This window comes from Notamacropus eugenii, chromosome 1 (assembly GCF_028372415.1).
Source record: "Notamacropus eugenii isolate mMacEug1 chromosome 1, mMacEug1.pri_v2, whole genome shotgun sequence".
Lineage (NCBI taxonomy): Eukaryota > Metazoa > Chordata > Mammalia > Diprotodontia > Macropodidae > Notamacropus > Notamacropus eugenii.
Window position 1 is genome coordinate 750711159 of NC_092872.1, and position 22835 is coordinate 750733993.

General features: G+C 54.3%; 1 protein-coding gene across 1 annotated transcript; it reads right to left on the reverse strand.

Annotated features, from left to right (window-relative positions):
- Positions 1 to 272: 272 nt before the first annotated feature.
- MOB1A (MOB kinase activator 1A) lies at positions 273 to 21065 on the reverse strand. The gene is made up of 6 exons (XM_072640902.1): positions 20804 to 21065; positions 17472 to 17638; positions 6074 to 6167; positions 4601 to 4734; positions 2760 to 2923; positions 273 to 1294 (listed from the first exon to the last, which is right to left on the reverse strand). The coding sequence occupies exons 1-6, from the start codon at positions 20815 to 20817 to the stop codon at positions 1217 to 1219; spliced, it is 651 nt and encodes a 216-aa protein (XP_072497003.1). The 5' UTR covers positions 20818 to 21065; the 3' UTR covers positions 273 to 1216.
- Between the last annotated feature and the right edge of the window lie 1770 nt (positions 21066 to 22835).

Consider the following 22835-nt stretch of genomic DNA (forward strand, 5'->3'; position numbering starts at 1 on the left):
TAGCCCTTTAGAGAAAGCCCCTCTGGGGTCCTCTTCCCACAAGACGGAGGCTTCCCTGGAGTCCCCACTACCAGGACCTTTCCACCCTATGCTAATGGCCTAATTAAGGCAATTAAGGTTCATTCAAAGTGCATGGAGAAAAGCTCAAAACAGAACCAAGTAAACTTGAAACAAAACAGAACTCAAGCAGTACTCAATGCACAAGGAATTCTCTCCCCATCCAGCACTGCAAATGTGGAAAATTAAAAAACAAACACAAGGAGAGTGGCTTGGAGACCCGGTTCTGCACACAGGGCATTTCTGTTCTGCAAAATAAACCCCCAGACCCCCACCCCCAACCTTCCTAGAGCACAAAAGCTCCCTGGGCCCTTCCACACAGTAAAGCCTGTATTTAGAAATCCTATCATTCATTTAAGGAAAAAAAGCACCATGCTCCCTCCCGTGAGGGAGTCAATGCCCAAAATCCAAGTCCCACCTTGGTTAGAGATTCCTTTGGTTGCTGGTGGGCCGCCTATGCTTGTTAGTGATGGGCCCAGTCCGGGAGGTGCAGCCCATTGGAAGAGTCATTACCTTAACTGCTCCCGCAAGCTCTAAAAATATAGACATAGACCTTTTCTTCTCATCTATTCACCCCACCCCCACCCCCAGGGGACACTGTACTTTGAGAAGAAAAAATCTAGTAGAGTAAAATAATCCTTCCTTTTTTAAACTTGTTAGAGACTAGAAGTCACTTGGCCACCCAAACACCAAGCTCTGAGTCTACTGATGACAGCTGGGATGTCTTCAATCCCAGGCCCAGCCCCACCCAGCATTTCCAATACTGTAAAAAGCGAGAGGAGGAAGGGGGATGGAGAACCTGGAATCAGAATTTCTGCTTAAAAAGAAAAGCCCCTGAAGAACACTGGAGACATTGCCCGCCCCCTCCCCCCAACAGGGAACAAGTAGCAGTCCAGCGATCAACAGGCTGCAGGCTACAGAAGAAATAACTATGATTAATTACCCAGGATACCCCCCAACTCCCCTGGAAGGAGCAGGAAGGGTCCAGAGGGTGCCCCGAGGCAGAGGGTGCAAAGGTTTTGGCCAGTCTGGCTCCAGGCAAGACGAAGAGGCATTGTTTCCCCTGAGGCATCCTAACCGACCAAGAGGAAGTGACCCCTTAGATCAGGGAAGTGACCAAGGGGTAGGGGCAGGCTGGGAGTCATCCTTCTGGGGCTGTCTATCTGTCCTTGGAGCCGAGCTTCTCAATCAGTTCCTGAAGAGGGGCCAGCTCACGTCGGTCAATCAGATTGAACTCCTGGAGGGCAGAGGGGAAAAGAGAAGATGAAAGAGGAGAGAAAGAGAAGAAAGAGGAAAAGGGAGAGAGAGGGGACAGGGGAGAAGGAAGAGAGGAGAAAGAGGGGAGGAAGAAGGGGGAAGGAAAGAGGAGAGAGGAGAGGGGAGAGAGAGCCACTAAATCAGTCCACAATTCAACATTCTTCTCAATCACACCCTCCATGGACAAGCATTCATTAAGCACCATATATAAGCTGTAGATAGAGGAGTCCAGGGCTAGGAGGTCATTGGCAGAAGAAGCTATATGTGAAGGTCCCCTCCACCAAAGCAGGTCAGTGTCTTCTCTATTTGTATCCTGACTTAGTGGCTTAGAACAGCTAGGGGTGCCACAATGCAGAGAGCACTGGGCCTTGAGTCAGGATGACCTGAGTTCGAATCCTGCCTCAGACACTTCCTAGCAGGGTGACCCTGGGTCAAAGGGGGATGAATAGCCTGCTTCCCAGAGCTGCCAAGGTCCCTGGGTCACACAGTGGCAGAAGTGGGACTAGGCCCCAGGGCTTCTTGGCCCACCTCCCACTCTCTCCTTGGAGTTAGGAATAACTAATAACAGATTCTTCTCAAGTCTCCAGAGATCCTTGAGGACAAAGCTTACATTTATGTCAGTCTCCTGAAGAGAGTGGAGGCTTCCCAATTTGAAAGGGACAACCATGAACTTTGTTCTCACATTTTCATATACAGGGTGATTACCTGAGGGCATAAAAGGCCAGGCAAGGTCTGCCCATTTGAGACCCACCTGCTGCCTCCCGGGGTGGAACCCAGGGGATCTTGCCCATGGTCTGGTGACACCTGTGGGCCAACCCCTTCAGGCCAAGAAATCAAGTGCACTGAAATGCAGTCATCAAACTATATTTTGTAAAGTTTATGGACCCTGGGTCACTTAGCCTCTAGACAGAGAAGCTTTCAGAGAAGGTGAATGCCCACATTGGTGAAGGGTGTTTCCTCACCTGGAAGTTCCCACATAAATGCAACCACATCCAATCCCTACCCCTGTGTCTGTGTATAAACAAGGACCTGTGGGCGCTTTGGTCAAACTCACTTTCTAATTCTGAAACCTCGTTGAAGCCTGTATGCACAGGTGGGGAGGAATGCGGGGGAGCAGTCCTGGCTTTGGAATAGTGAGAGGCCTGGGTTCAAATCCCACCTTTTCCAAATGGGTTGCCAGAACCACACACACACACACACACACACACACACACACACACACACACACACACACACACACACTCTCTCTCTCTCTCTCTCTCTCTCTCTCTCTCTCTCTCTCTCTCTCTCAACATAGGCAGCTTCATCCTTGCATGCCAACTGGCACTCCTGGGACCCCAGCCCTGAGACTGGAAGAGGAAACTCAGGCCCAGAGAGTAAAGAGGTCTTGAGCCTTCCCTCGGGGAGCCTTGGCCCCTTCCTGTCCCCTGTGGGGGCCTACACACCTGCACAAAAAAGATGAAGTGCTTGAAGGAGGTGTTGAGGTGCGCCTCCTCCTGGAGCTGCATTACCGCATCAAAGTGCTGGTAGTAGATGTGTGCGTAGACCCGGAACAAGCGCTTCAGGATAGTCTTGGCCACCGACATGAAGTTCTTGGGGAACGGCACCCCTGGCGACAGAAATCCACCTCACGTCAGCTGGTCAGCTGGTCAGTCCACTGGTCAGTCACCTGATCAGTCAGTCAGCTGGTCAGGTGGCTTATCAGTCAGTCAGTCAACCCTCCATGTAAGTCAATAGTGGCCATGGTCAGGACAGTCAGGTAGCCTCCTTTCTCTGTAAAGAAGCCTGACAGAAGGAGCCCTGCCATTTGCTCCTGGGAGATGAGCCTGGGGGCCACTGAGAGAAAGAGCAGGACTGTTGGTGAAGCCAAGGCAGGCTGCGGGGCCAGAGGAGGCCAGAGTTTGTCTGTTTCAGGACAAGTCAACACTTAACCAGCCCCAACTTTTTATCCTAAGCCGGGCACTATACTCAGCACCAGACTGATTCTACTTAACTGTCCACAACAAGGGCTTCTCTGCTGGGGAGGGATGCCAGGGACGTGACGGTGCTGTGAAGACAGACCCCAGGAACAGCCAAGGAGATGTACCTCATTCTCCACTGCTGGCAGGGGGAGGTGTGGGAGAGGGGAGAGGAGACCTAGGGGTGCTGACATACTTTCTCTTCTTTTTCATTTTTTTGTGGGACGGGAAGAAGGGCAGGGCCAAAAGGTGGAATGAAGGTGAAAGAAAAACAATAGCTTTTAATATATTTTTAAAAAGAAAAAACAGCAATACAACTTTTCTTCTGTTTAAGAAAGCAGGAGACCCCAACATTTTGGAGAAGAGAAGCTACTTTACACTTCATGGATCTGGGGGCGTGGATGGGGGTTCCTGGAACAAAGACCTGCCAGCTTTCCCAGGGACCCTGCGGAGGCTGAGCCAAGCCAACAGGGCCAATATCCGTCAGTCTGCGCGTCTTTCACTCATTCATTCCCCACTGGCTGAGGGCTCCTCAGTACCCTGCACGGTGACTCCAGACCCAGCTTGTCTCTTTCCTCAAGAGAATCCCAATGAGCAAGCCCTTCTTAAGTGTCTCCTAGGGGAAAGGTCTCGTGTGGTCTTCAGTCAGTCAGTCGGTCAACAAGCATTTACTGGTAGCACAGGATGTGCCAGGCACTGGGCTCGAAGATCCAACAGGCAAGAGAAGTCGACTGAGGCTAATGAGGTAGGAGTGGGCATAGGACGGGGTTCCTAAGAGGCGTGGGCCAAGATGCAGAGGGAGGAGAGCTCCACTAGGCTTACCCAAGGACCTTTGAGGTCATCAAGTCCAAACCCCCCTTGTTTTACAGATGTGGAAACTGAGGCCTGCCTTGTTGAAGGTCTTAGAGGTGGTTACTCACACAGCCAGGACTCAAAGCCAGGACTCTTTCTCCTCCCAAGATCCCATGCTGCCTCTCCAGGGAAGGACCATCCCTTCCATCTTTGTATTTCCCCCACAGAGCCAGGCACACAGGAAGAGCCATAGATACATTGGTTGAATATCCAAGGCAGATGCCATTGGGAAATACAGTATATGGATAAAAAGTCACGTTAAAGGGGAAAAAAAATGCCTGTGACTCTCCGGATCAATCTGTGCAGAAGCTGAGGCCGGGCATGCTGAGCTCCAGCTCGGGAGGCAGGAAGCCCTGGATTCCAAGCTCACCTCAGACACTTAACTAGGGGGTGACCATTTCACACTGGCCAAGCCGAATGGCTCTCCCCCATCACTGGAAAAGGTCTCTGGGCTCTGCAGGGGCCCTCTCACTCACCAATCTTGGATGGGAAAAGTGTCTCATCATCCAGCTGGTCCTGGACCCATGTCATCAGGTAGTCGATGTACTTGGGAGCGGAACATTTAACTGGCTTCTTGATGTTGGTGCCGTCAGCCCAGTGGTATTCATATCTATAGGAGAGATGCTTCTATGAGAAGGTGGCAAGAAAGCGTCCCTCCCCCATCAACTGGATTTAACTGGATTCAAATTGATGAAGTACCTACTATGTGCCAGCTGCTGCTGGTACAAAGACCCTTTAAAAAGGGAATTGATGCCTGCCCTCAGGAAGCTTACATCTGAAAGCAAAATCATTCTGAATGTGTGCAGGGGGCCAGCTAGTCTCCAGGCTGTTCACCTCAGAGCACCTGCCCAAAGGAAGCACTCACAGATATTTCACCTTTTCCATATGAGGGGACTGACTCAATGAGGCAACTTTTTAACAAGGACCACCTGAGTCACTCCTGACTCCCTCCCCCTCAAGCTGCCTCTGAGGAGAAATGTCCACGAATCCAGAACCAAAGAGAGGCTGAGTCAAGCACGACAGCTAAAAGTGGAAGACCTGCCCCATGGAGGAATGGCATCCACTGATGCTGGGTCCCGGAACCCAACCCTGACTGCTGGAGCAGAATCCTAGTGTGCCTGGCCTGCAGTGATGAGCCCAGAGCAGACTCGTTACTTCTCTTTCTTTCCTTCCCTATTACCATCAAGGGCACCCCCATCCTCCAAGTCTCCCAGCTTCATGACCACGGAGCCATCTCACATGCTCACTCTCTTTTATCCCCCATATCTAAGATGATTTCACCTCTGCCCCAGCTCTGGTCATTTAGCGTCTGTGGCATCTCTCAAATATGCCTCCTTCTTTCCTCTAACACTGGCACAGAGTTAGCACATACCCTCACTACACTAGCTGCTGAGGGTGGAGGGGTGGGGCAGTCTGCCTGCCTGCATCCCTTGCCACTCCAGGACATCGTCCATTCAGCCACCAAAGGGATTTTCCTAAAGCCAGGAATGCAGTCCTTGCTCCATTATCTCCCCTCTCCCCCAGACTTCCTAGGCTCCTTCAAACTCAGCTCAATACCACCCAGATGCTTGTGGCAGCCTGCCCCCCCCCCCCATTACCTCTTATTTATTTGAGGGGTGTGTGTGTGTGTGTGTCTGTGTGTGTGTGTGTCTGTGTGTGTGTGTGTGTCTGTGTGTGTGTGTACACGGTGCCTTCCCTACGGAATGGAAGGTGCTTGAGGGCAAGAGGCGGATTCCATTTTGTCTCTGTATTCCCAGGGCCTGGCACATTCCTTGGCATCAATGGGAACATGAAATGCACCAAGAGGCTGCCAAGGATAACCAGACATTTCTGAGCCTGCAAGCACAAAGAGAGGGTGGAACAAACGGGCCCAGCCCTCTCTGGGCAATGCTTGGGATATGTCCATAAGTCACCTGACAAACACAGAGGCCTGGGGCAGCGCCTCTTACCTGGGGCCTGCAGACATCACTGGGCAGCTTGCTTCGGTGCAAAATTCAGTGATTGTCCCATACAGCATATTGATCTGGTTAAAGAAATCCACAGCTGTGGAAAGAACAGAAGTCCTGCATTAAATGGTGGCATGGCTCCTTCATTATTACCTGGGGCCTCAGTTTCCCCATCTGTCCCATGGGAATGACAGTAATAATAACTTGGCATAGTGGGGAGGGAGATCTGGCTTAGGAAGTCCTGGGTTCGATTCCTAGCATGTCACCTGAGAGTGCCCTACGGCCTATGTGTGTCTGAGGCAGGGGCTCCCCACAAAGGCCATGTGGAGGATGCAGAGAGAGCACTGCACAAACCTAGGTGTTTATAATGTCAGCTACTGTGATCACAGAGATCCCTGCCTACCTCCCACCCTGTCATCAGCATGTGCTTATAAAACATCTAATGTGGAAATGCCTCAAGAAGCTGACACTCTAGATGGGCAGGTCTCTCAAAGGCTTTGTGCCTTGGTTTCCTCATCTGTAAAATGAGAGAGCTGGACTCAGTGGCCTCTCAGGCCTGATCCAGCTAGAAATTCATGGTCTTTCATAGGTTTACAAGTACATCCAAGGATATCCAGAATAAACTCAAACTCAGACGACGGGTGCACAGTCCGCCACTATGGCCCACAGGGGCTCCTGTATTTGGTGCTGCTTCAGTGTGTGTGTGCCGGGGGATGGGGTGAGGGGAATGACTCATGAAGGCTTCCCCCCACCCCAGGGCCCAAGCACAAAGCACAGAAATGAGGAACGAGGAGGCACTGAGTGGTGGAAAAGGGAAGGCTCATTCCCAGAAGGGCTCAGCTCCACAGGATGTGATTCCACCAAAACAAACAAAACCCCCAGCCCTCAGTGACAAGCAGAGGAAACAAGGAGGATCCATGGATGAGGCCTCAGCCCACTTAGGAAAGGTCAGCACAGAGGCCACTGTACACAGAACTCCTGGGGAAGGAAAATCGCTCTACAGTGCCAGCAGCACAGCTTGTCATCTTGGAGAACTGGCTAGAGCCCCGAGAGGGGAGAGATGTGTGACCTGCCCTGGCTCACATGGCCAATACATCCAAGGCAGGAATCAAACCCAGGGCTTTAAGGACTGAAGGCTGGCTCTATCCAACATGCCAGGGCATCTCTCCATTTCCAAATTAAACCGAGCATTTTAAATAGAAATGAAACTGGGATAGAAATGAAGAGCAATAGTAAATGTCATGTGGCACCATTTCACAGAGGAGAGGGTGGCAAAGGGCCTTGCCCAGGGGTCATACAGAAAGCCCCTCCACCCACTCTGCTGCAGGAAGGGCTTCCCCTGATCTCAGATGCCCATTTCCGGCTAAGCTTCCCCCCAGGCCCATGAGGAGGCAGCTTTGTGCCTGCCACGGACAACAGAATTCCAGAGCCACAGCAGGGTTCTCATGCCAGCTTCTGCTGTACTCGCATGGGTGCCACATTAGGGGTTGGCAGACCTGGGCTCCAAAGCTCATCTCCTCCAGACAGCATCATCTCCATCTGCACAAAGACAGAGTTGGACTAGATTCCCCTGAGATCTCTTTACAAAGTTGTAAAGCCTATGATTCTGCCAGTGTAACCCTGGGCACATGATTTCCCTTCTCTGGGCCTCAGTTTCTCCATCTGTAACCCAGTGACTCCTCTGAGGTACCTCCAAACCCAATCCTGTGGGCTTCCTTAGTGGGCAATACCCCTGGAAGGCATGTAATTTGGCAAGAGTCATTGTTTATCTATCTCAGCCAGCTTGGTCTCCCCCAAAGAAGAAGGAGGACCCTTCAGGGAGTGAGGGAAGTCAGCAGGGGAAGGTGGAAGGACCAAGAGGACCGAGGGCCAGAGAGGAAGGAGGCTCTTCCCCAAAAGGAGGGAGCTGCTGGACCTCCAGGAATTATCAAAGGAAAAGAGGCAAATAGCAGGGATGGGTGACTGTAGCTGCTGTCCACCTGATGACCACAGAGGTCCAATGTCTTCCCAAAGCATCTCCAGATGGTGTGCTCATTCTCTCTGGCCTTTTTACACTCCACTCCTCCCCATGTACACTGTGATCCGGGGACACCGGCATGCTTGCTGCTCTTTCTCAAACACGACACTCCCACCTCCCACCTCCAGGCCTTTGTCCTGTCTTGTCTGCCATGCTCTCTTTATCTATGCCTCTTGGCTTCTTTCAGGATTTAGCTCAAACCCCACCTTCTGCAGGAAGCCTTTCCTCTTCCCTCTCCCCAAGTGCCTTCCCTCTGGAATTTCCTTCCATTTACACTGCCTCTATTTTGTCGGGACCAGCTGTTTTCAGGCTGTCTCCCCCAGGAGAATGACAGCCAACATTACAGCCAGGAGCCTAGAAAACAGTGTCAGGGATCATGGCGTTTGAGGCAAGACCCCAAGGGCACAGGGGTGCCTAAGTAACCCTGAAGGAAGGGGCCTCAAAGAGGACAGGAAGATTTAGAAAGTAAACAGTTGGGCCAAAGATGGCCCCAAGCAGAGGGTTCTAGACTCGACTCAAATAGAAGAATGATGGGCTCCCCAGTGAAAAGGGGCTGAGATCCCACTTAGGGAGGCACCTGCCTCCAAAGACCTCCCTGACATCTGAAGAGGAGGCGGTGGCCCAGGGGGTCACAGGAGGCAGGAGAGGAGTTAGTCAGGAAACAGCAAACCCCAAAGCACAGGGTTCAAGGAAGATGAGCTGGCAGAGGGCTCGAGGAACCGCTGAGGCCACAGAGACTGGCTGTGGGGCGTCCTCCAGCTGGGGCCTGGGACACTGAATGCCCCATGTCAGGTAAAAGGCACGGGACAGGCCGAAGGGGTGTGTCTGGGGGGAGGAGCGGGTGGAGAGGCAGGTGACCAGGCCCCCCGAGACTCATGAGGAAATGCTGGGACCAGAGCGTTGAGGGGACATTGACAGAAGCAGAAAAGGAAAGCGCACTGCACCACAAACCCCCCCCCTCCACCCCCGCCCCAAGGGCCAAGGGGACCACGTCCAGGCCCGGCCCAGAGGCTGAACTGGCCCCTCCCTCGCTGCACGGCACATTGGCGTGACGTATCCATTGGTTTTGCTGGGGGTTTTCTCTTCCTCTTTTTGTCTAAAGAAATCTTACAATAAGCGATGGCTTTCTGGAAGCAGGAGGGGAAGGAGATGGAGTCAATGTGAAGACAGAACATATCAAGAAAATGTGTTAAGGAAAAACAGAAACTCTGTCACAGATCCCCCGACCTGCCACAAACCATGCCAACACCAGGAGGAAACATGAGCCTCTGAGAAGCAGGTCCCAGGCCAGCCTGGGGCCCAACGAGGCTGTGTAGAGAGACTTCAATTATCCAGACATCGCTGCTGTCTCTGCAAAAGTGGAACAGGGAGACAAGTTCCCAGCTCGATTTAGTGACCTCATCCTTCTTCAAAAAGGAGAGGACGTGGAGGGGGATAGCCCCCGAAGGGAGGAGGAACCAGGAAAAACTCAGGGGGGAGAAACAACTTGGCAGAGAAAGGCCAGGCGTAAGGTGGGGGGACCCTGAGCTCTGGGGTAAGAGAAAGGAGAAGTGGGGGCTCATGGCCCCAAGCTGAGAAGCCAGGTCACTCCAGGAGGGACAGACGCTTTCCAGAACGAGCTTCTGCAGACACAAACAATTGCAAGGAAAAGAAATGGGGGATCTGCTGAAAGCCCCAACCATCAGTGACCCGAGCACCCTCAGCCACTTTAAAAGACAGCCAACATTAGGAATCGAGGGGAGCTGGTGGAGGGCCTGGGCAGGCCAAGGACAGCAAGAGGCCTCAGGGCACAATAATAACCTTCAGTGGGATCCAGACCCTTCAGCCAACCAGGGAGCTTGGGGATCTCTTCTCAGAATCAGGTTTTTAAACACTTAAAAGAGATGCTAAATTTCCGTTCGAGCTGAGGGAGTGTTACAGGCCTCCTGAAATCTCTCCATGAACCACGTGGGTCCATGGAGCCCAGCGCTGGAGAGCCCCAAAGCCCAATCAGTTCATCCCTTCTGCAGGAGGCCTCTCCCTTCCCCCGCTGCTCCAAGGCTTCGGCATGTCTGGGATGGACCTAGTCGTGTCTGTGTCATCTCCCCCATTAGAACGTGAGCTCCTGGAAGAGTGCTCTCTCCCTTCCTTTGTCTCCCCAGCTTATAGCACAGGGCCTGGCAGAGTGTGCTTAAAAAATGCTTGCTGACTGAGTTATTGATAGTAGTTCAAATAAATGAGTAAAAAATGATTCACCATGTCCCATGTGCCAGGCACTGTGCTGAGTCTAGGGAAACAAACAGAAAACACCAAACAGCCCCTGCCCTAGAAGGGCTTATATTCTAAGGGAGGGCAGTGGTAGCCGAGGGAGGCTGGCCTGAGATGTCACATGACAGGGAGAGCCAGCAGGAGAGGAGGCGGCCAGTGTGGATGACTGCAGAGCCCTCAAGGCTCCCGCCAGCTTGGAGATTCGGAAATCCTCGGGGCAAAAGCAACTCCCAAAGATGAGCTGCCCTGCTGGGGGGAGGGGGGCATCCCCAGTGTCTGGCCATCCCCACCAGTACAGCAAGCCCAGCTCTTTCAAAGTACAGACCTGTGTGCACATATGATGGGGTCAGGAGGAAAACCATTACTGGAATTACAAACCAAGAGCAGACACTGGTACAGCCACTGGGGTCCAGCCCTGAAAAGACCCTCATCTCACGGTGGAGGAAAGTCCAAGAGGCCTGGGGAAGGGAAGGAACCTGCTCCAGCCCACTGGTCAGCCAGTCAACAAACCTTTAGGAAGCATGCTCACATTCTTAGCACAGCAAGGGTCTGCAAAGTCAGGGCTTGTATCTCTAAACTGCGCTGCTTTATCCAGCAAGGTCCTGCCTGCCAGCCAGCCCACAGCAGGGGCCACACCCCAGCAGCTCATCCTCAGCACACGGAAAAAGCTTCAGAAGCCAGAATTATAGCCCTGCCAAGCTCTTCAAACAGCCCGAAGGAGACAGAGGCGCAGGCACACTCCTTCCCCAGTCCAACTCGGACCATTCCTGGACACAATCCCTGAGAGGCCAAGCCTGGAAAACTACTGAAGCGTTCAATGGTGCCCAGCAGTAATGTGCTCAGGGATCTCCTCCTTTCCTTGGCCCCTGTGCTGAGCAAGGGTGGGAGGTAGAGGGCACACCAGCACAGCTGGGTCTTCTCTCTCTACCAAGGCTAAGCCACCCACTTGTATGCTGGACCCCATCACCTGACAATTCCATTAAGAACCACTCCCTCCCATTCCCTTCCTGTCCATCCCCATCTTCAATCTCTTGTCATCCTTACAAAGTCGGGGACCTAACGCTGACCACGCTCTCCTTCCTTGGAGACCAGAAGTTGAGAGTGAGTAGACTACAATATACCACAGAATTTCAGAGCTGGAGGAACATCAAAAGCCACCAAGTTCAATCCATACACAAACGTAATCTCTATCATGTCTTCTTATACAATTGGTCAATAAGCATTTATTAACTGCCTACTGTGTGCCAGGCATTAAGCACTGGAGATAAAAAGAGACAAAAGCCAGTCCCTGTCCTCCAGGGGCTCAAAGCCTAATGGGGGAGAGAAAACATGCAATCAGCTGTGTAGTAACCAGACACATACAGGCTAGACTGGAAGTGCTGGCATTACAAGGCACTGGGAAAGGCTTTCTGTAGACAGAGAGTACTAGATGGTAGCCAGGGTAGCCAGGAGGCAGTGTTCCTGGCATGGGAACAGTCAGAGGAAATGCAGGGAGGTGAGAGGTGGCAGGGCCATGAGACAGGTGCACTGGGTAGAAGGGCATGTGTCCCACTGAAGTAAAAGAAGCCTGGAGAGGGTTATGAAGGACTCCAAAGGCCAAACAGAAGATTTTGTTTGATCTTGGAAGTAACAGGGAGTCACTGGTGTTTATTGAGTAGGAAGGTGACATGATCAGTCCTTCAGTGGCCAAATGGAGGACGGACAGGAGTGGGGAGAGGCTGGAGGCTGGCAGAGCCCCCAGCAGTTATTGCAATCACCCAAGTGGAGGTGATGGAACCGGCACCAGGGTGGGGGCGAGGAGGGAAGGGGGATATTCAGGAAATGCTACCTGTCGATATGAGGGGTGAGAGAGTGAGGAGTCCAGGATGACTCCTAGGTTGGGAGCAGGAGGGATGGGAGAGGCATGTTTTCCTCTACAGTAACAGGGAAGGTAGACTAGAAGGGGGGGGGGGGGAGGTATTTAATAAAAGATAATGAAGTTAGTTTGGGCCACACTGAATTTAAGATGTCTCCTGACCATCCAGTCTGCGTCTGAAAGGCAGCTGGAGATGGCAGATTGGACAATCTCAGCAGAGAGTTTAGTGCAAGAAAGGTACATCTGAGAATCACCATAGAGATGGCAACTGATGAGCTCATCAAGGGAAGCGGGCCAGAGCCTAGGCCAGAACCGTGTCTGGGTCCTCAGGAGGGAGCCAGGCAGCAGTGAGAACCAGGAGGGCAAAGGAGAAGCCTGGACAAGGGGAAGTCTGTTGCCTATAGTGTAGGCATCTCAGAGGGCACACGGGAGAGGTGGGTACCTTTGGCATGGAACCTCATGGGGCTGGTTGGAAGGAGATGAGACAAGGTGATGGAGGACAGAGAACGTGGATGATGAAAGCTCAAAGTTCAGGTGTTCTGAGATGAGTTTGTGATCATAGAGGATGGCCTTCAGGGGTGCGTTAGCCACATCTCGAGGGGTTTGGCCTCAGGGTGGAGTCTGCACAGGGGGTTGGGCAGCCCAGATGAGGGGATGAGTGAGGGGGACTACATGGAGAGGCTTCTCTCTGCTTTCCCTAGTCAGGTCAGGTGAAGCCAGGGGATCATGGCAGGTAGCAAAATGGCCAGTGTATGAGGTAAACACCAGTGTGCGAGGACTGATTCTGATAGACTTAGCCCTTCTCAGCAAGACAAGGACCTCAAACATTTCCAAAGGACTCATGGTGCAAAATGCCATCCCCAGTCAGAGAAAGAACTACGGCGTTGGAATGCAGAGTAAAGCCCAGTATTTTCTCTTTTGTTAAGTTTTATTCTGCTTTTCTCATGGTTTCTCCATGAAAATTCATTATAATTCTTCTATACAACATGACCAATGTGAATATATGTTTAATAGGAATGTATGTGTAGAGCCCATGGAAGACTACGTGCCATCCTGCGGGGGAGAGTGGAGAGGAGGGAAGAAAATTTAAAACTTATGGAAGTGAATGTGGAAAACTGAAAACAAATAAGTTACAAAATTTGGGGAAAAGATGGCCAGCATATGAGGCAGTGCTTCGGGCCTAGAGTCAGGAAGACCCCAGTTCAAACCCTGCTGCAGACACCAACTAGCTGCGAGACCCTGGCCAAGTCACTTAATTGGTCTGAGCCTAGGTTCTGCAAGAGAGCAGAAACACCAGGCACCGTGCTTGAGACTCTTGAGCTCTCTCTCCACAGGGCAGTCTGCAGCACTCAAGCGTCACGGGCACAAAGACTCCCTTCCGTCCCCTTGGTGTGCATCTTGCCTGCACCTGTTTATTTGCATGGGGTCTTCGGCAGCAGAACGGGAGTAAGGACCATGTTCTTCCCTTTCTTTGTTTCCTCAGTGCCCAGCACAGTGCCCGGCATATAATAGGTGCTTAATTAGTGTGAGCTGCCTGTATAGTTAATCTGAATGAGTCTCTGCAACTCTATGTTAAAGCCACTGACCCAAAAAGACTCAAACTGGGCAAGGGAGCGGTGGGTCATAAGAAATAAGAATGAGTGAGCAATCCTCATCCCCAAACTAAAGGGGTGGAGAGAGCTGCTGACAATGACTGGCCCAGGACTCCAAGGCCAGGGCCCTCACAGCAGCACTGGCTCACTCGGGCACAGGTCCCTAAGCTCCTCCTCAGGTTCTGGGCAGCTCCTGCTCAGGTTTATGGGCAGCTGAGTCACTGAGGGTTCAGGAAAACAAGACAAAATCTTCCAGGCTGACTCATGGAACTTTCCTGGTGAATCCCATCATGCCGGTCCCAGTCCCAGCAGGCCCGTCTGCCACTGACTGGACAGAGCACCACTCACCACAGCAAGGAGGGCTGCCAGCTCAGAGGTCCCACTGCCCATCCCCTCAGGAGAACAGAAGCTCCTGGAGGGCAGGGGCATCCCCAGGGTCTGGGATAGCCTCTGGTACATAGCAAGGGCCCCTCAAATGATTGTTGATTGATGAATGAAACTTTGGGGACCTCTGAATCAGAGTTGGAGCAGTGTTTAGAGATGACATTATAAATGTCGTTATAAATGCGGAAACTGAGGTACAGAGAGACTCAGGAATCAGCCCACTTTACTAAGCACCTACTATGTGCCAGGTACTCTGCTAAGCACCAAGGACACAAACAAAGGCAGAAACATCCCTGCCCCCAAGGAGTCCCCTAGGCAAAGCACTAGGTGCCTGCATGGTCTGTCATCATCCCCAGCAGCTGGGGAGTCTGAGGCGTGATTCAAACCCAGGTCCTCCGGACAATGGGAAAAAGAATCCGATCATCACCATGGCCAACCTGGGCTCCAGGGTGAGTCAGATGTCATGGGATATGGCACCCGTTCCCTGGCCAGCCACAGTAAGCACAAGAATGACTTTCCAAAACGGGAAACTCACTCACCCTGCCTGCAAGCATATGGAAGCATGGCTGCAGGGCTGGAAGAGACCTCAGAGGACATCTGCCCCAACCCCTTCATTTTACAGCAAAGGAAATTGAGGCCCAGAAAGGGGATGGGACTCACCCAAGGCCTAACAGTAGGTGCAGGATTGGGGGTTGGGGCATCTAGGGCTCTTTCCACTGCACCAGGATCCCCAAGAAAAGATGTGACAACCGCTGGTCAGTGCCCCTGGAGAGCATCCCTAGCATCACAACTGGGATGGGGAAGGGGAACTGAGCCACGTGCTGGGAAACCAGGAGAGTCACCCTGCGCTGCATGTGCACATATTCATACATAAGCACACGTACATATATGTGTATGTATATGCTCACACATGCACATATACATACAAACATATACATGCATGTATACACACACGTACATACTTCTAAGTCTACAAGAGACACAAGACAACCTTTGAAGGGAAGGCATGAGCATTTTGGGAGACCAGGCCAAGCCTCCTGAAGGAGATGCTTGAGCCAATGCATCCTAAGGGTTGGACATTCAGAGACAGTGAATCCTGGCCCAAAGGGCATGTACTGCAAAGGCTTGGTGATGGGAGATGAAGGAATAGACAGAGGGGCCAGGATGGCTGGCTCTCAAGAGGGAGGAGGGAAACAATGTCTAAGGGGTCTGCAGAGACGGGGGATGGAGCCATGTTGTGAAGGTGGGGATGGGCAGGGTCACAGGCCGCAGAGAGGGCAAGAAGGATGAGGCCTGAGAAGAGGCCATAAGATCGGGAAGTTGTATCTCCAGTGCTCAGTAGAGAACCTTGCACCTAACAGGCTCTTGATAAATGCTTGTTAAAGTGAATTAATTAAAAAGTGCCTCCTATCAGCTGTGGAAAGAGAAGGTCAAAAATCAGGTCGTTTCTTTCCTAGAGAAAATGATGATGTCTGGGGAGTCCTGGATTGTGTCTGCTACAGGGCCAAAGTCCTGCAGGGCAGACCCCAGCTCCCTCTGGAGGGTGACCCAGCCCGTCCTTCCAGCAGCCCCCTCCCCTCTGACTGGAGACAGGAGAATGCAGCCAGTGCCCAGCTGCCGCCCCACCGGCGGGCCCAAAAATTCCCACAAACATTTCTCCTTTCATTTCCCCAAATAGCTGGAGAAGCCAGAGCTGGCTGTGATGTAAGGATTCACGTGCTGATGAACAGAGCTGGACAAAACCATGCCGAGCAGGCCTGCTGTCATCTCCTCTCTGCTGGGCTTTTTTCCTGGCTGGGCCCTCCCACTCTCCCTGGCTGCTGCAGATAAGAGCCCTCATCTCATTCTCCTTCCCAGACCTGTCACAGCTGAACACCTTGCCTCAAACCTGGTCCCAAACTGAAGGCTGCTTGGGGCTGCCTCTCCTCTTTCATCCCTCGGGACAAGGCAGATCTCCTTGCCAAGCCTGACCCCTGTGTGCCCCCTGGATCTCCTCCCTCCCATCTTCCCCAGCAGGTCGCCTCCCTGTGATCTCCAAGATGGCACTATCTTCAGTCTCCTGCCTGCTGCCTCCTTCCCAGCCGCCAACGATGCGTCCTTGCCTCTTTCATCCATGCAAGGTCTTCACTTGAGCCAGCCATCCGTGCTAGCTTTTTCTGCTCTCCTTCTCCTGGAGAAGCTGGTCTAGACTCCTGCCTCTGCTTCTCCACCATCGGCAATCTGACTTCCAGCCTCATCATCCAACTGAGCCTGCTGTCCAACGTCACTAATCACTCCGACTGCCAAACCCAATGGTCTTTTCTCATTGTGAGGGGGCAGACACCCCACTAGGGGTGCCCTTTTGTGCCCCTGCCCTGGCTCTGGGTGCCCAGAACCCATCCAGGGTCTTTGACATGAATAAGATGGCAAGTCACTGACTTCTCCTGTGCTGGGATTCTCCGGGCCTAACTCTCAGCCTCCTGGCCCCAGACGTTGTGGTCTGATCGGCTGATGAAGGCCAAGGGCCCCTGGGCCTTGCCACTAACCCACGGCTGCCCCTGTGGGGTTTCCAGGCCGTTCCATGTGCCATCTCTATCAATTAGAGCATGAGCTCCGTGAGACAGGGACTGTCTCACCTCTTCTATTTATTCTCAACTGAGCACAGCTCTTGGCAAATATGAAGCACTTAAATGCCTTTTCACTCACTTCTCCTTGACCTCTCTGCAGCCTCAGGACCCTGCTGGTTCCTCCCTCCACTTCTCCCTAGGTTTTCAGGACCCTCCCCCCTCCCATTCTCCTCCTCCCTCTCTGACGGCTCCTCCTCCAGACCAGGCCCTCTGACCACAGGTGGCCCTCAGGGCCCTCGGCTCTTCCTCCATATTCCTTCCCTTGGGGAGTTCATCAGCTCCCAAGGCTGAAAGGACTATCTCTTTGCTGATGATGTTCCACTCTCCCTTTCCTGCCCTGACCTCTCTGCTGAGCTCCAATGGCTCCTCAACACCTGCCTGTCAGCCCTCTCCAAATGGACGTCCAGTAAACATATTCAACTCAACATGTCCAAAACAGAACTCATGACCTTTCCTCCTAAACCCCTCCGCCACCCCATCGTTCCAGGCCCTCAGGCTGCCAACCCAGAAGTCATCCTGGGCCCCTCGCTCTCACTCACCCCCCAGATCCAACATGGTGCCAAGGCCTGTCGATTTCACCTCTGCCCCTTTCAGATTTCATCTCTGTCCGCGCGTCTACCCTTAGAGGACCCTGTACTTTAAAAACAAAGCTGCCTCTCCTTCCTCCCCTCCCCCGCCAGAGCCCAGAGCAAGGACTCACTGTTGACAGCGATCCACTCATTGAGGTCCTCGCCTTCGGGCAGCATGACAGCTTGCCGCAGGTTCCCGCTTCCCAGAGTGGCTTCCGCGTGCTTGAGGAGCTCATACTGATGGGAGCCTTCTGGGATGTTCTTCTTGGGTTTAAAGGTCTTGGAGGACCGGCTACTACTGCAGGGGGAGAAGGGGTATGTGTTGTAAATGCCCTGGCAGGCTGGTATCCACATATGGGAGGTGCTTCACCCACACTTATGGAGCTGGAAGGGAACCCAGGACCCACCTGTCCTAACCTCTACCAGCACATAAAGAACGCTAACCTGGAGTCAGAAGGACCCAAGTTCAAATCCAGCTTCAGACGCTAACTAGTTGGTAACCTCAGCCAATTCACTTTACCCCTGCCTGCCTCAGTATCCTCATCCATAAAATGGGGACAATAACGGCACTGACATTATATTTGTATCCTAAGTGCTTGGCTCATAATAAGCATTTAATAAATACTTGCCTTGGGGCAGTTAGGTGGCTCAATGGATAGAGCACCAGTCATGGAATCTGGAGGCCTAAGTTCAAATCCAGCCTCAGATACTTACTAGCTAGCTATGGGATGCCCCCCTCAACTGTCTCCAAAAACAAAACACTTGTCTCCTTCCCTCTTTCCTTCCTATGGCTCAGAGCGGCGCTGCAGATCAAAGGAGATCGAATTTGTAAAGAGCTCAGTCAATCTTAAACTGCTAAATAAGTGTGTAACTATTATTGCTTTTGCTCTGACGATGATGAGAAAGGACCCCGGGGCCGCAGATGTGGAGCTCAAAGGGACGCAGAGCTTCTGGTCCAAGGACACAGAGCTGGGAAGCCTGGAGGCAGAACTTGAACCCAGGCCCCTAGATGCTGCCACATGACCTTTTCACATGGAGATAAGGCATCTCTGTTCTCCCTTGGGCTTGGCCTGACTAGGTTTTGGTAAAAGGGAGAGGCTTCTATGAGGAGGAGAAGGGGAGAGCAGTGACAGACGTTATAAAGAAAAGCAAGAGGAAGTGAAACATTTAAAAACTGCGGAGAAGGTCCCAGGGTTGGGCTCAGCCCGAGGCGAGGGCAATGCTGTTACCGCCACTTTAGAAGTGATGGCTATTAAAAGGCACAGGCAGCATCCTGACCCCCCTCCACCTTCTCATCTTTTGGGATGATTTATTTGTTGGTGGTTTCTAGTCCACAATTTAAAAAGTAAATCAATTAGAAATGAAGCAATGAATGCTTGCTGACTGATGGATGCCCCCGGGCATGGAAGGCAGCGGGCACTCCTGGAGGGGGAGGGAAGGCTCTGCACTGGGGGCCTGCTCTGCTCCTGCACGGCTGCCCGGATTCGATCCACAAACACGCAGCGTTGGACAGCGTGTGCCAGACCCTACAGGATGCAGAGACAAAGATGAAATCTGCCCCTGTCCTCAACAGGCTTCCATTTGGCCGCTTCCCCCAGGGACTGGCAGAGAAGCAGACCAGGGTACCACCTGGGAGTGCTCCCCAGGAGGTGAAAGGAGCCAACCACAAGCTGTCTGGGGAGCCACCTGGATGGGTAAATGCTGTCTCTCCACCCCCACCCCCAATGAACGGAAGCTTAATAAATGCTTGTTAAATCCAAATGCAGTATTCTCCAACTCCACTGGCAGCTAGTGCTGGACCTGAGTTCCAATCCTGCCTCGGGGGTCCTGCTCAAAACACTTAAGGTGTTTCTCAGTTTCCTCCGCTGCAAAGTGGGGACCATCCTAGCACCTCCTTTCCAGGGTTGTTGGAGAAAGGAGGCGAGGCGCTCTCTAAATGCCCATGAACCATCATCAGGACCAGACAGAACCGAACCTGTATAACCCAAAGCCAGTCTCCCACCAGGACTGCCTTCCTTCTAGAGCCTGTGCTGTCCCCTCCCCCGCCATCACTGCCCTGGCACCACCGATGCCACCGGCCAGAGGTCAGGAAGACAGATGCTGGCCTGGCGGGCCTGGCCCTCTTCTCTAAGCAGGGACAAAGACAAGGTGGGGATCCCAGGCCAGAGAACCTCAGACCAGGGTGAGGCTGCCAGGGAAGGGGCCGGGTGGGCTGAGGCGGTCAGGGCAGAGGGGTGAGGAGGAGGAGGATGGAGGCAGAAGCACGCAGGAGGGTTGGTGCACAGTGTTTGATGTGTGTCACTTCAGGGGCCTCCACACCGCCTGTGAGATGGGTTACAGACAGGGAAACCGAGGCTGGGTCCCCTGCCAGGTCTGGGGCTGTCAGGTCTGGGGCAGGCCTGCGTGGCCCTGGCCGGTCACCTGGCTCTGCAGGCCTCAGTTTCCTTATCCTAGCTCCCCTCACTGATTAGACTGCCCCAGGGTGACACGATGGAGGGAACAAGCATTGATTAAGCACCTCCTGAGTACCAGGCCCTGGCCCTGCAGTGGGGACCTGGCCGGGGGTCACGGGTCCCAGGGTCGGGGATCACAGACCCTCAGGGGGGCCTGCACATCGTGAAGCTGGGGGAGCACGGCCAGGGGTGGGGGGGCACTGCCTCCTGCTGGGGGGGGTGCAGCCAGGGGTGGGGGGGCGCACTGCCCCCTGCTGGGGGGAGCACAGCCAGGGGTGGGGGAGTACTGCCTCCTGCTGGGGGGAGCACAGCCAGGGGTGGGGGGGCACTGCCCCCTGCTGGGGGAGCACAGCCAGGGGTGGGGGGGCACTGCCCCCTGCTGGGGGAGCGCAGCCAGGGGTGGGGGAGTACTGCCTCCTGCTGGGGGGAGCACAGCCAGGGGTGGGGGGGCACTGCCCCCTGCTGGGGGAGCACAGCCAGGGGTGGGGGGGCACTGCCCCCTGCTGGGGGAGCGCAGCCAGGGGTGGGGGGGCACTGCCTCCTGCTGGGGGAGCGCAGCCAGGGGTGGGGGGGCACTGCCTCCTGCTGGGGGAGCGCAGCCAGGGGTGGGGGGGCACTGCCTCCTGCTGGGGGGGCGCAGCCAGGGGTGGGGGGGCACTGCCTCCTGCTGGGGGGGTGCAGCCGGGTTGGGGGGGCACTACCCCCTGCTGGGGGGGCTTCACGGGGGGGTGATGAGGATAAGTTTGGGTTCCGGGGGCTCCTCCCCCGGGCCGGGCCCTTGGGGGCCCCCCAGGAGGCCGGGGGAGACAGTGGGCCTCGGCCCGTCACCCCCCTTTCCTCAGTCCGGGCCGCCCCCACATTCCCTGGCTGCCCTCGGACCCCCCGCCGCGCCCCACCCTGGGCCCAGGTCCTGGGGTCTCCATCCCCGCGCGCCGGGGCCCCCGGGCCCCCCAAGACCCTCCCCTCAGCCCTGGGGGGGTGTCTCCTCCTGCCCCCCCTCCCGCACTCACAAGAGGAAGCTCATCTCGTCTCGTCTCAGCGGGGCGGGGCGCGGGGGGCCCGGAGGAGGCAAAGGAGCGGAGGCCGGACGGCCAGCGAGGGACAGGGGCGGCGGCGCCCCGGATCTGCACGCACGCACGGACAGACGGACGATCCCCGGCCAGCGCGCGCCCGGAGCCGCCCACCCGAGCCCCCCGCTCCGAAATGCGGAACTCGCGCAGCTCTCGCGAGAGGAAGCGCCCCCCCCTCCCGCGTCCGGGGCAGGAACGAGGAAGGGACGGGGAGCCCCGCCCCCCGAGAGCCCGCGGCCAATCAGCGCCCGAGGCCCGGTGCCCCGCCCCCCGCAGGTGCTGCAGGCCCGGGGGGGGGGGGCAAGGTCAAGGTCGCGGGGGGGAGGGGACGTCCCGGGGAGGGAGGGGTCACTTGTGGTCAGGCATCCACGTGCCAAGTGTCCTGCCCTGGCCTGGGACCCGGGACCCTCCCGAGCCGCGCTCCGAGTGCGCCTCTGACGTCCAGTGTCCAGCGGTCCTCCCAGCCCTGATGTCCAGTGTCCTCTGATGTCCAGCGCCCTCCGGTCCCTCCCGGCCCTGATGTCCAGCGCCCTCCGGTCCCTGCCGGCCCTGATGTCCAGCGCCCTCCTGTCCCTCCCGGCCCTGATGTCCAGCGCCCTCCGGTCCCTGCCGGCCCTGATGTCCAGCGCCCTCCTGTCCCTCCCGGCCCTGATGTCCAGCGCCCTCCGGTCCCTCCCGGCCCTGATGTCCAGCGCCCTCCGGTCCCTCCCGGCCCTGATGTCCAGTGTCCTCCGACGTCCAGCGCCCTCCGGTCCCTCCCGGCCCTGATGTCCAGCGCCCTCCGGTCCCTGCCGGCCCTGATGTCCCATGTTCCAGGGGCATCTCTGGCCCTGACACCCCACATTCTTTGCTCCTTATCCCATGGCCCAAGCCAAGGACCTCGGTTGTGCTGACCAGAAACTCCATTAGATCCAAAGATCGATGCAAGGAGTTTTCTCACGCTTGTACATCTCAAGAAACCGATGAGTATTAGCTGAAAACTGGTCCCATACTGATCAATCAGTTCCTGTTTTCATATTCCTTTGTCTATGGACACTTCGGAGGTGGGACCCCTCTTTCTCTGAATTCGGGGAATTGTACCTGTTCATTCTCCCCCTCCTTCCCGGTCTTTCCTAGAAATCAGATGACCCAACGTTGTATTGTTTCCTTTTACCTAACTGGCCTTATTGATGAATTGGTTTTAATGTGTATAAGTCTGTCTGCCCTAAATTCAGGAGATCCGGTCCCCATAGGCATGAATCGCTTTAATGAATCGATTAGCTGTGGGATCGAACTTCTGTTTCTTCAGTCATTCCATCTGTCACCCACCACAGTTCCAAGACCCCTTCCAACCCTGTGTGACCCCAGGCAAGTCATTGAACCTTCAGTTAACTAGGAAACTTGCTCAGATTCTACACTGCAGAAAAGCCTATGATCTGCATTGATAGGTGGAGCTGTCTCGCCTGAGAGCTCCCTCTGACCAATGAAATTGCGTTACCTCTCCCAAGCTGTGTCTAAAGACCTAAGGTCCCAGAGGAAGCACAGCTCCTCGAATCTTATTCACTCCTTTATCTCCTGCCTATCAGCAACAACTGGGCCTTCCTTGCACATAGTAGGAATTAATAAATGCTTTGAGATGGCATTGAATTGTGACCCACCCACCCACTTGAAGTTGGCTCCTGGCCCTTGACATGAGCATTTAATATGTACAGGTGGGGATGCTTGGGGTGGATGGGTGGGAGTTGGAGGGTCCTTGCAGAAGGTGGGCTAAGTAAGGTTGGCTTGCCGTAGCTCCAGTCACTACGAGGAGGCCTCCTCGTAGTGACATAAAAGATAACAAAAACTACCAGAACTCTGAGTCTGTTGGTGGGCATGGACACTCCCCTGTCAACGCAGAGGGAAACAAATCCCTCTAAGATTTAACTAATGGTTTTGAGAGCTGTTGTGTCTGAAAGGGGCCCAGGGAAAGTCTAAATGTTTCTTAATCATCCAA

What these genes read in the sequence shown, in the direction of transcription:
- MOB1A (XM_072640902.1), bottom strand. An exon ending in TGAGTGGATCGCTGTCAACA is followed by an intron (nt 6,168 to 17,471) that starts GTGAGTCCTTGC and finishes TTCTTTCCACAG; the next exon opens with CTGTGGATTTCTTTAACCAG. An exon ending in ACTTTTCCCATCCAAGATTG is followed by an intron (nt 2,924 to 4,600) that starts GTGAGTGAGAGG and finishes TTCTGTCGCCAG; the next exon opens with GGGTGCCGTTCCCCAAGAAC.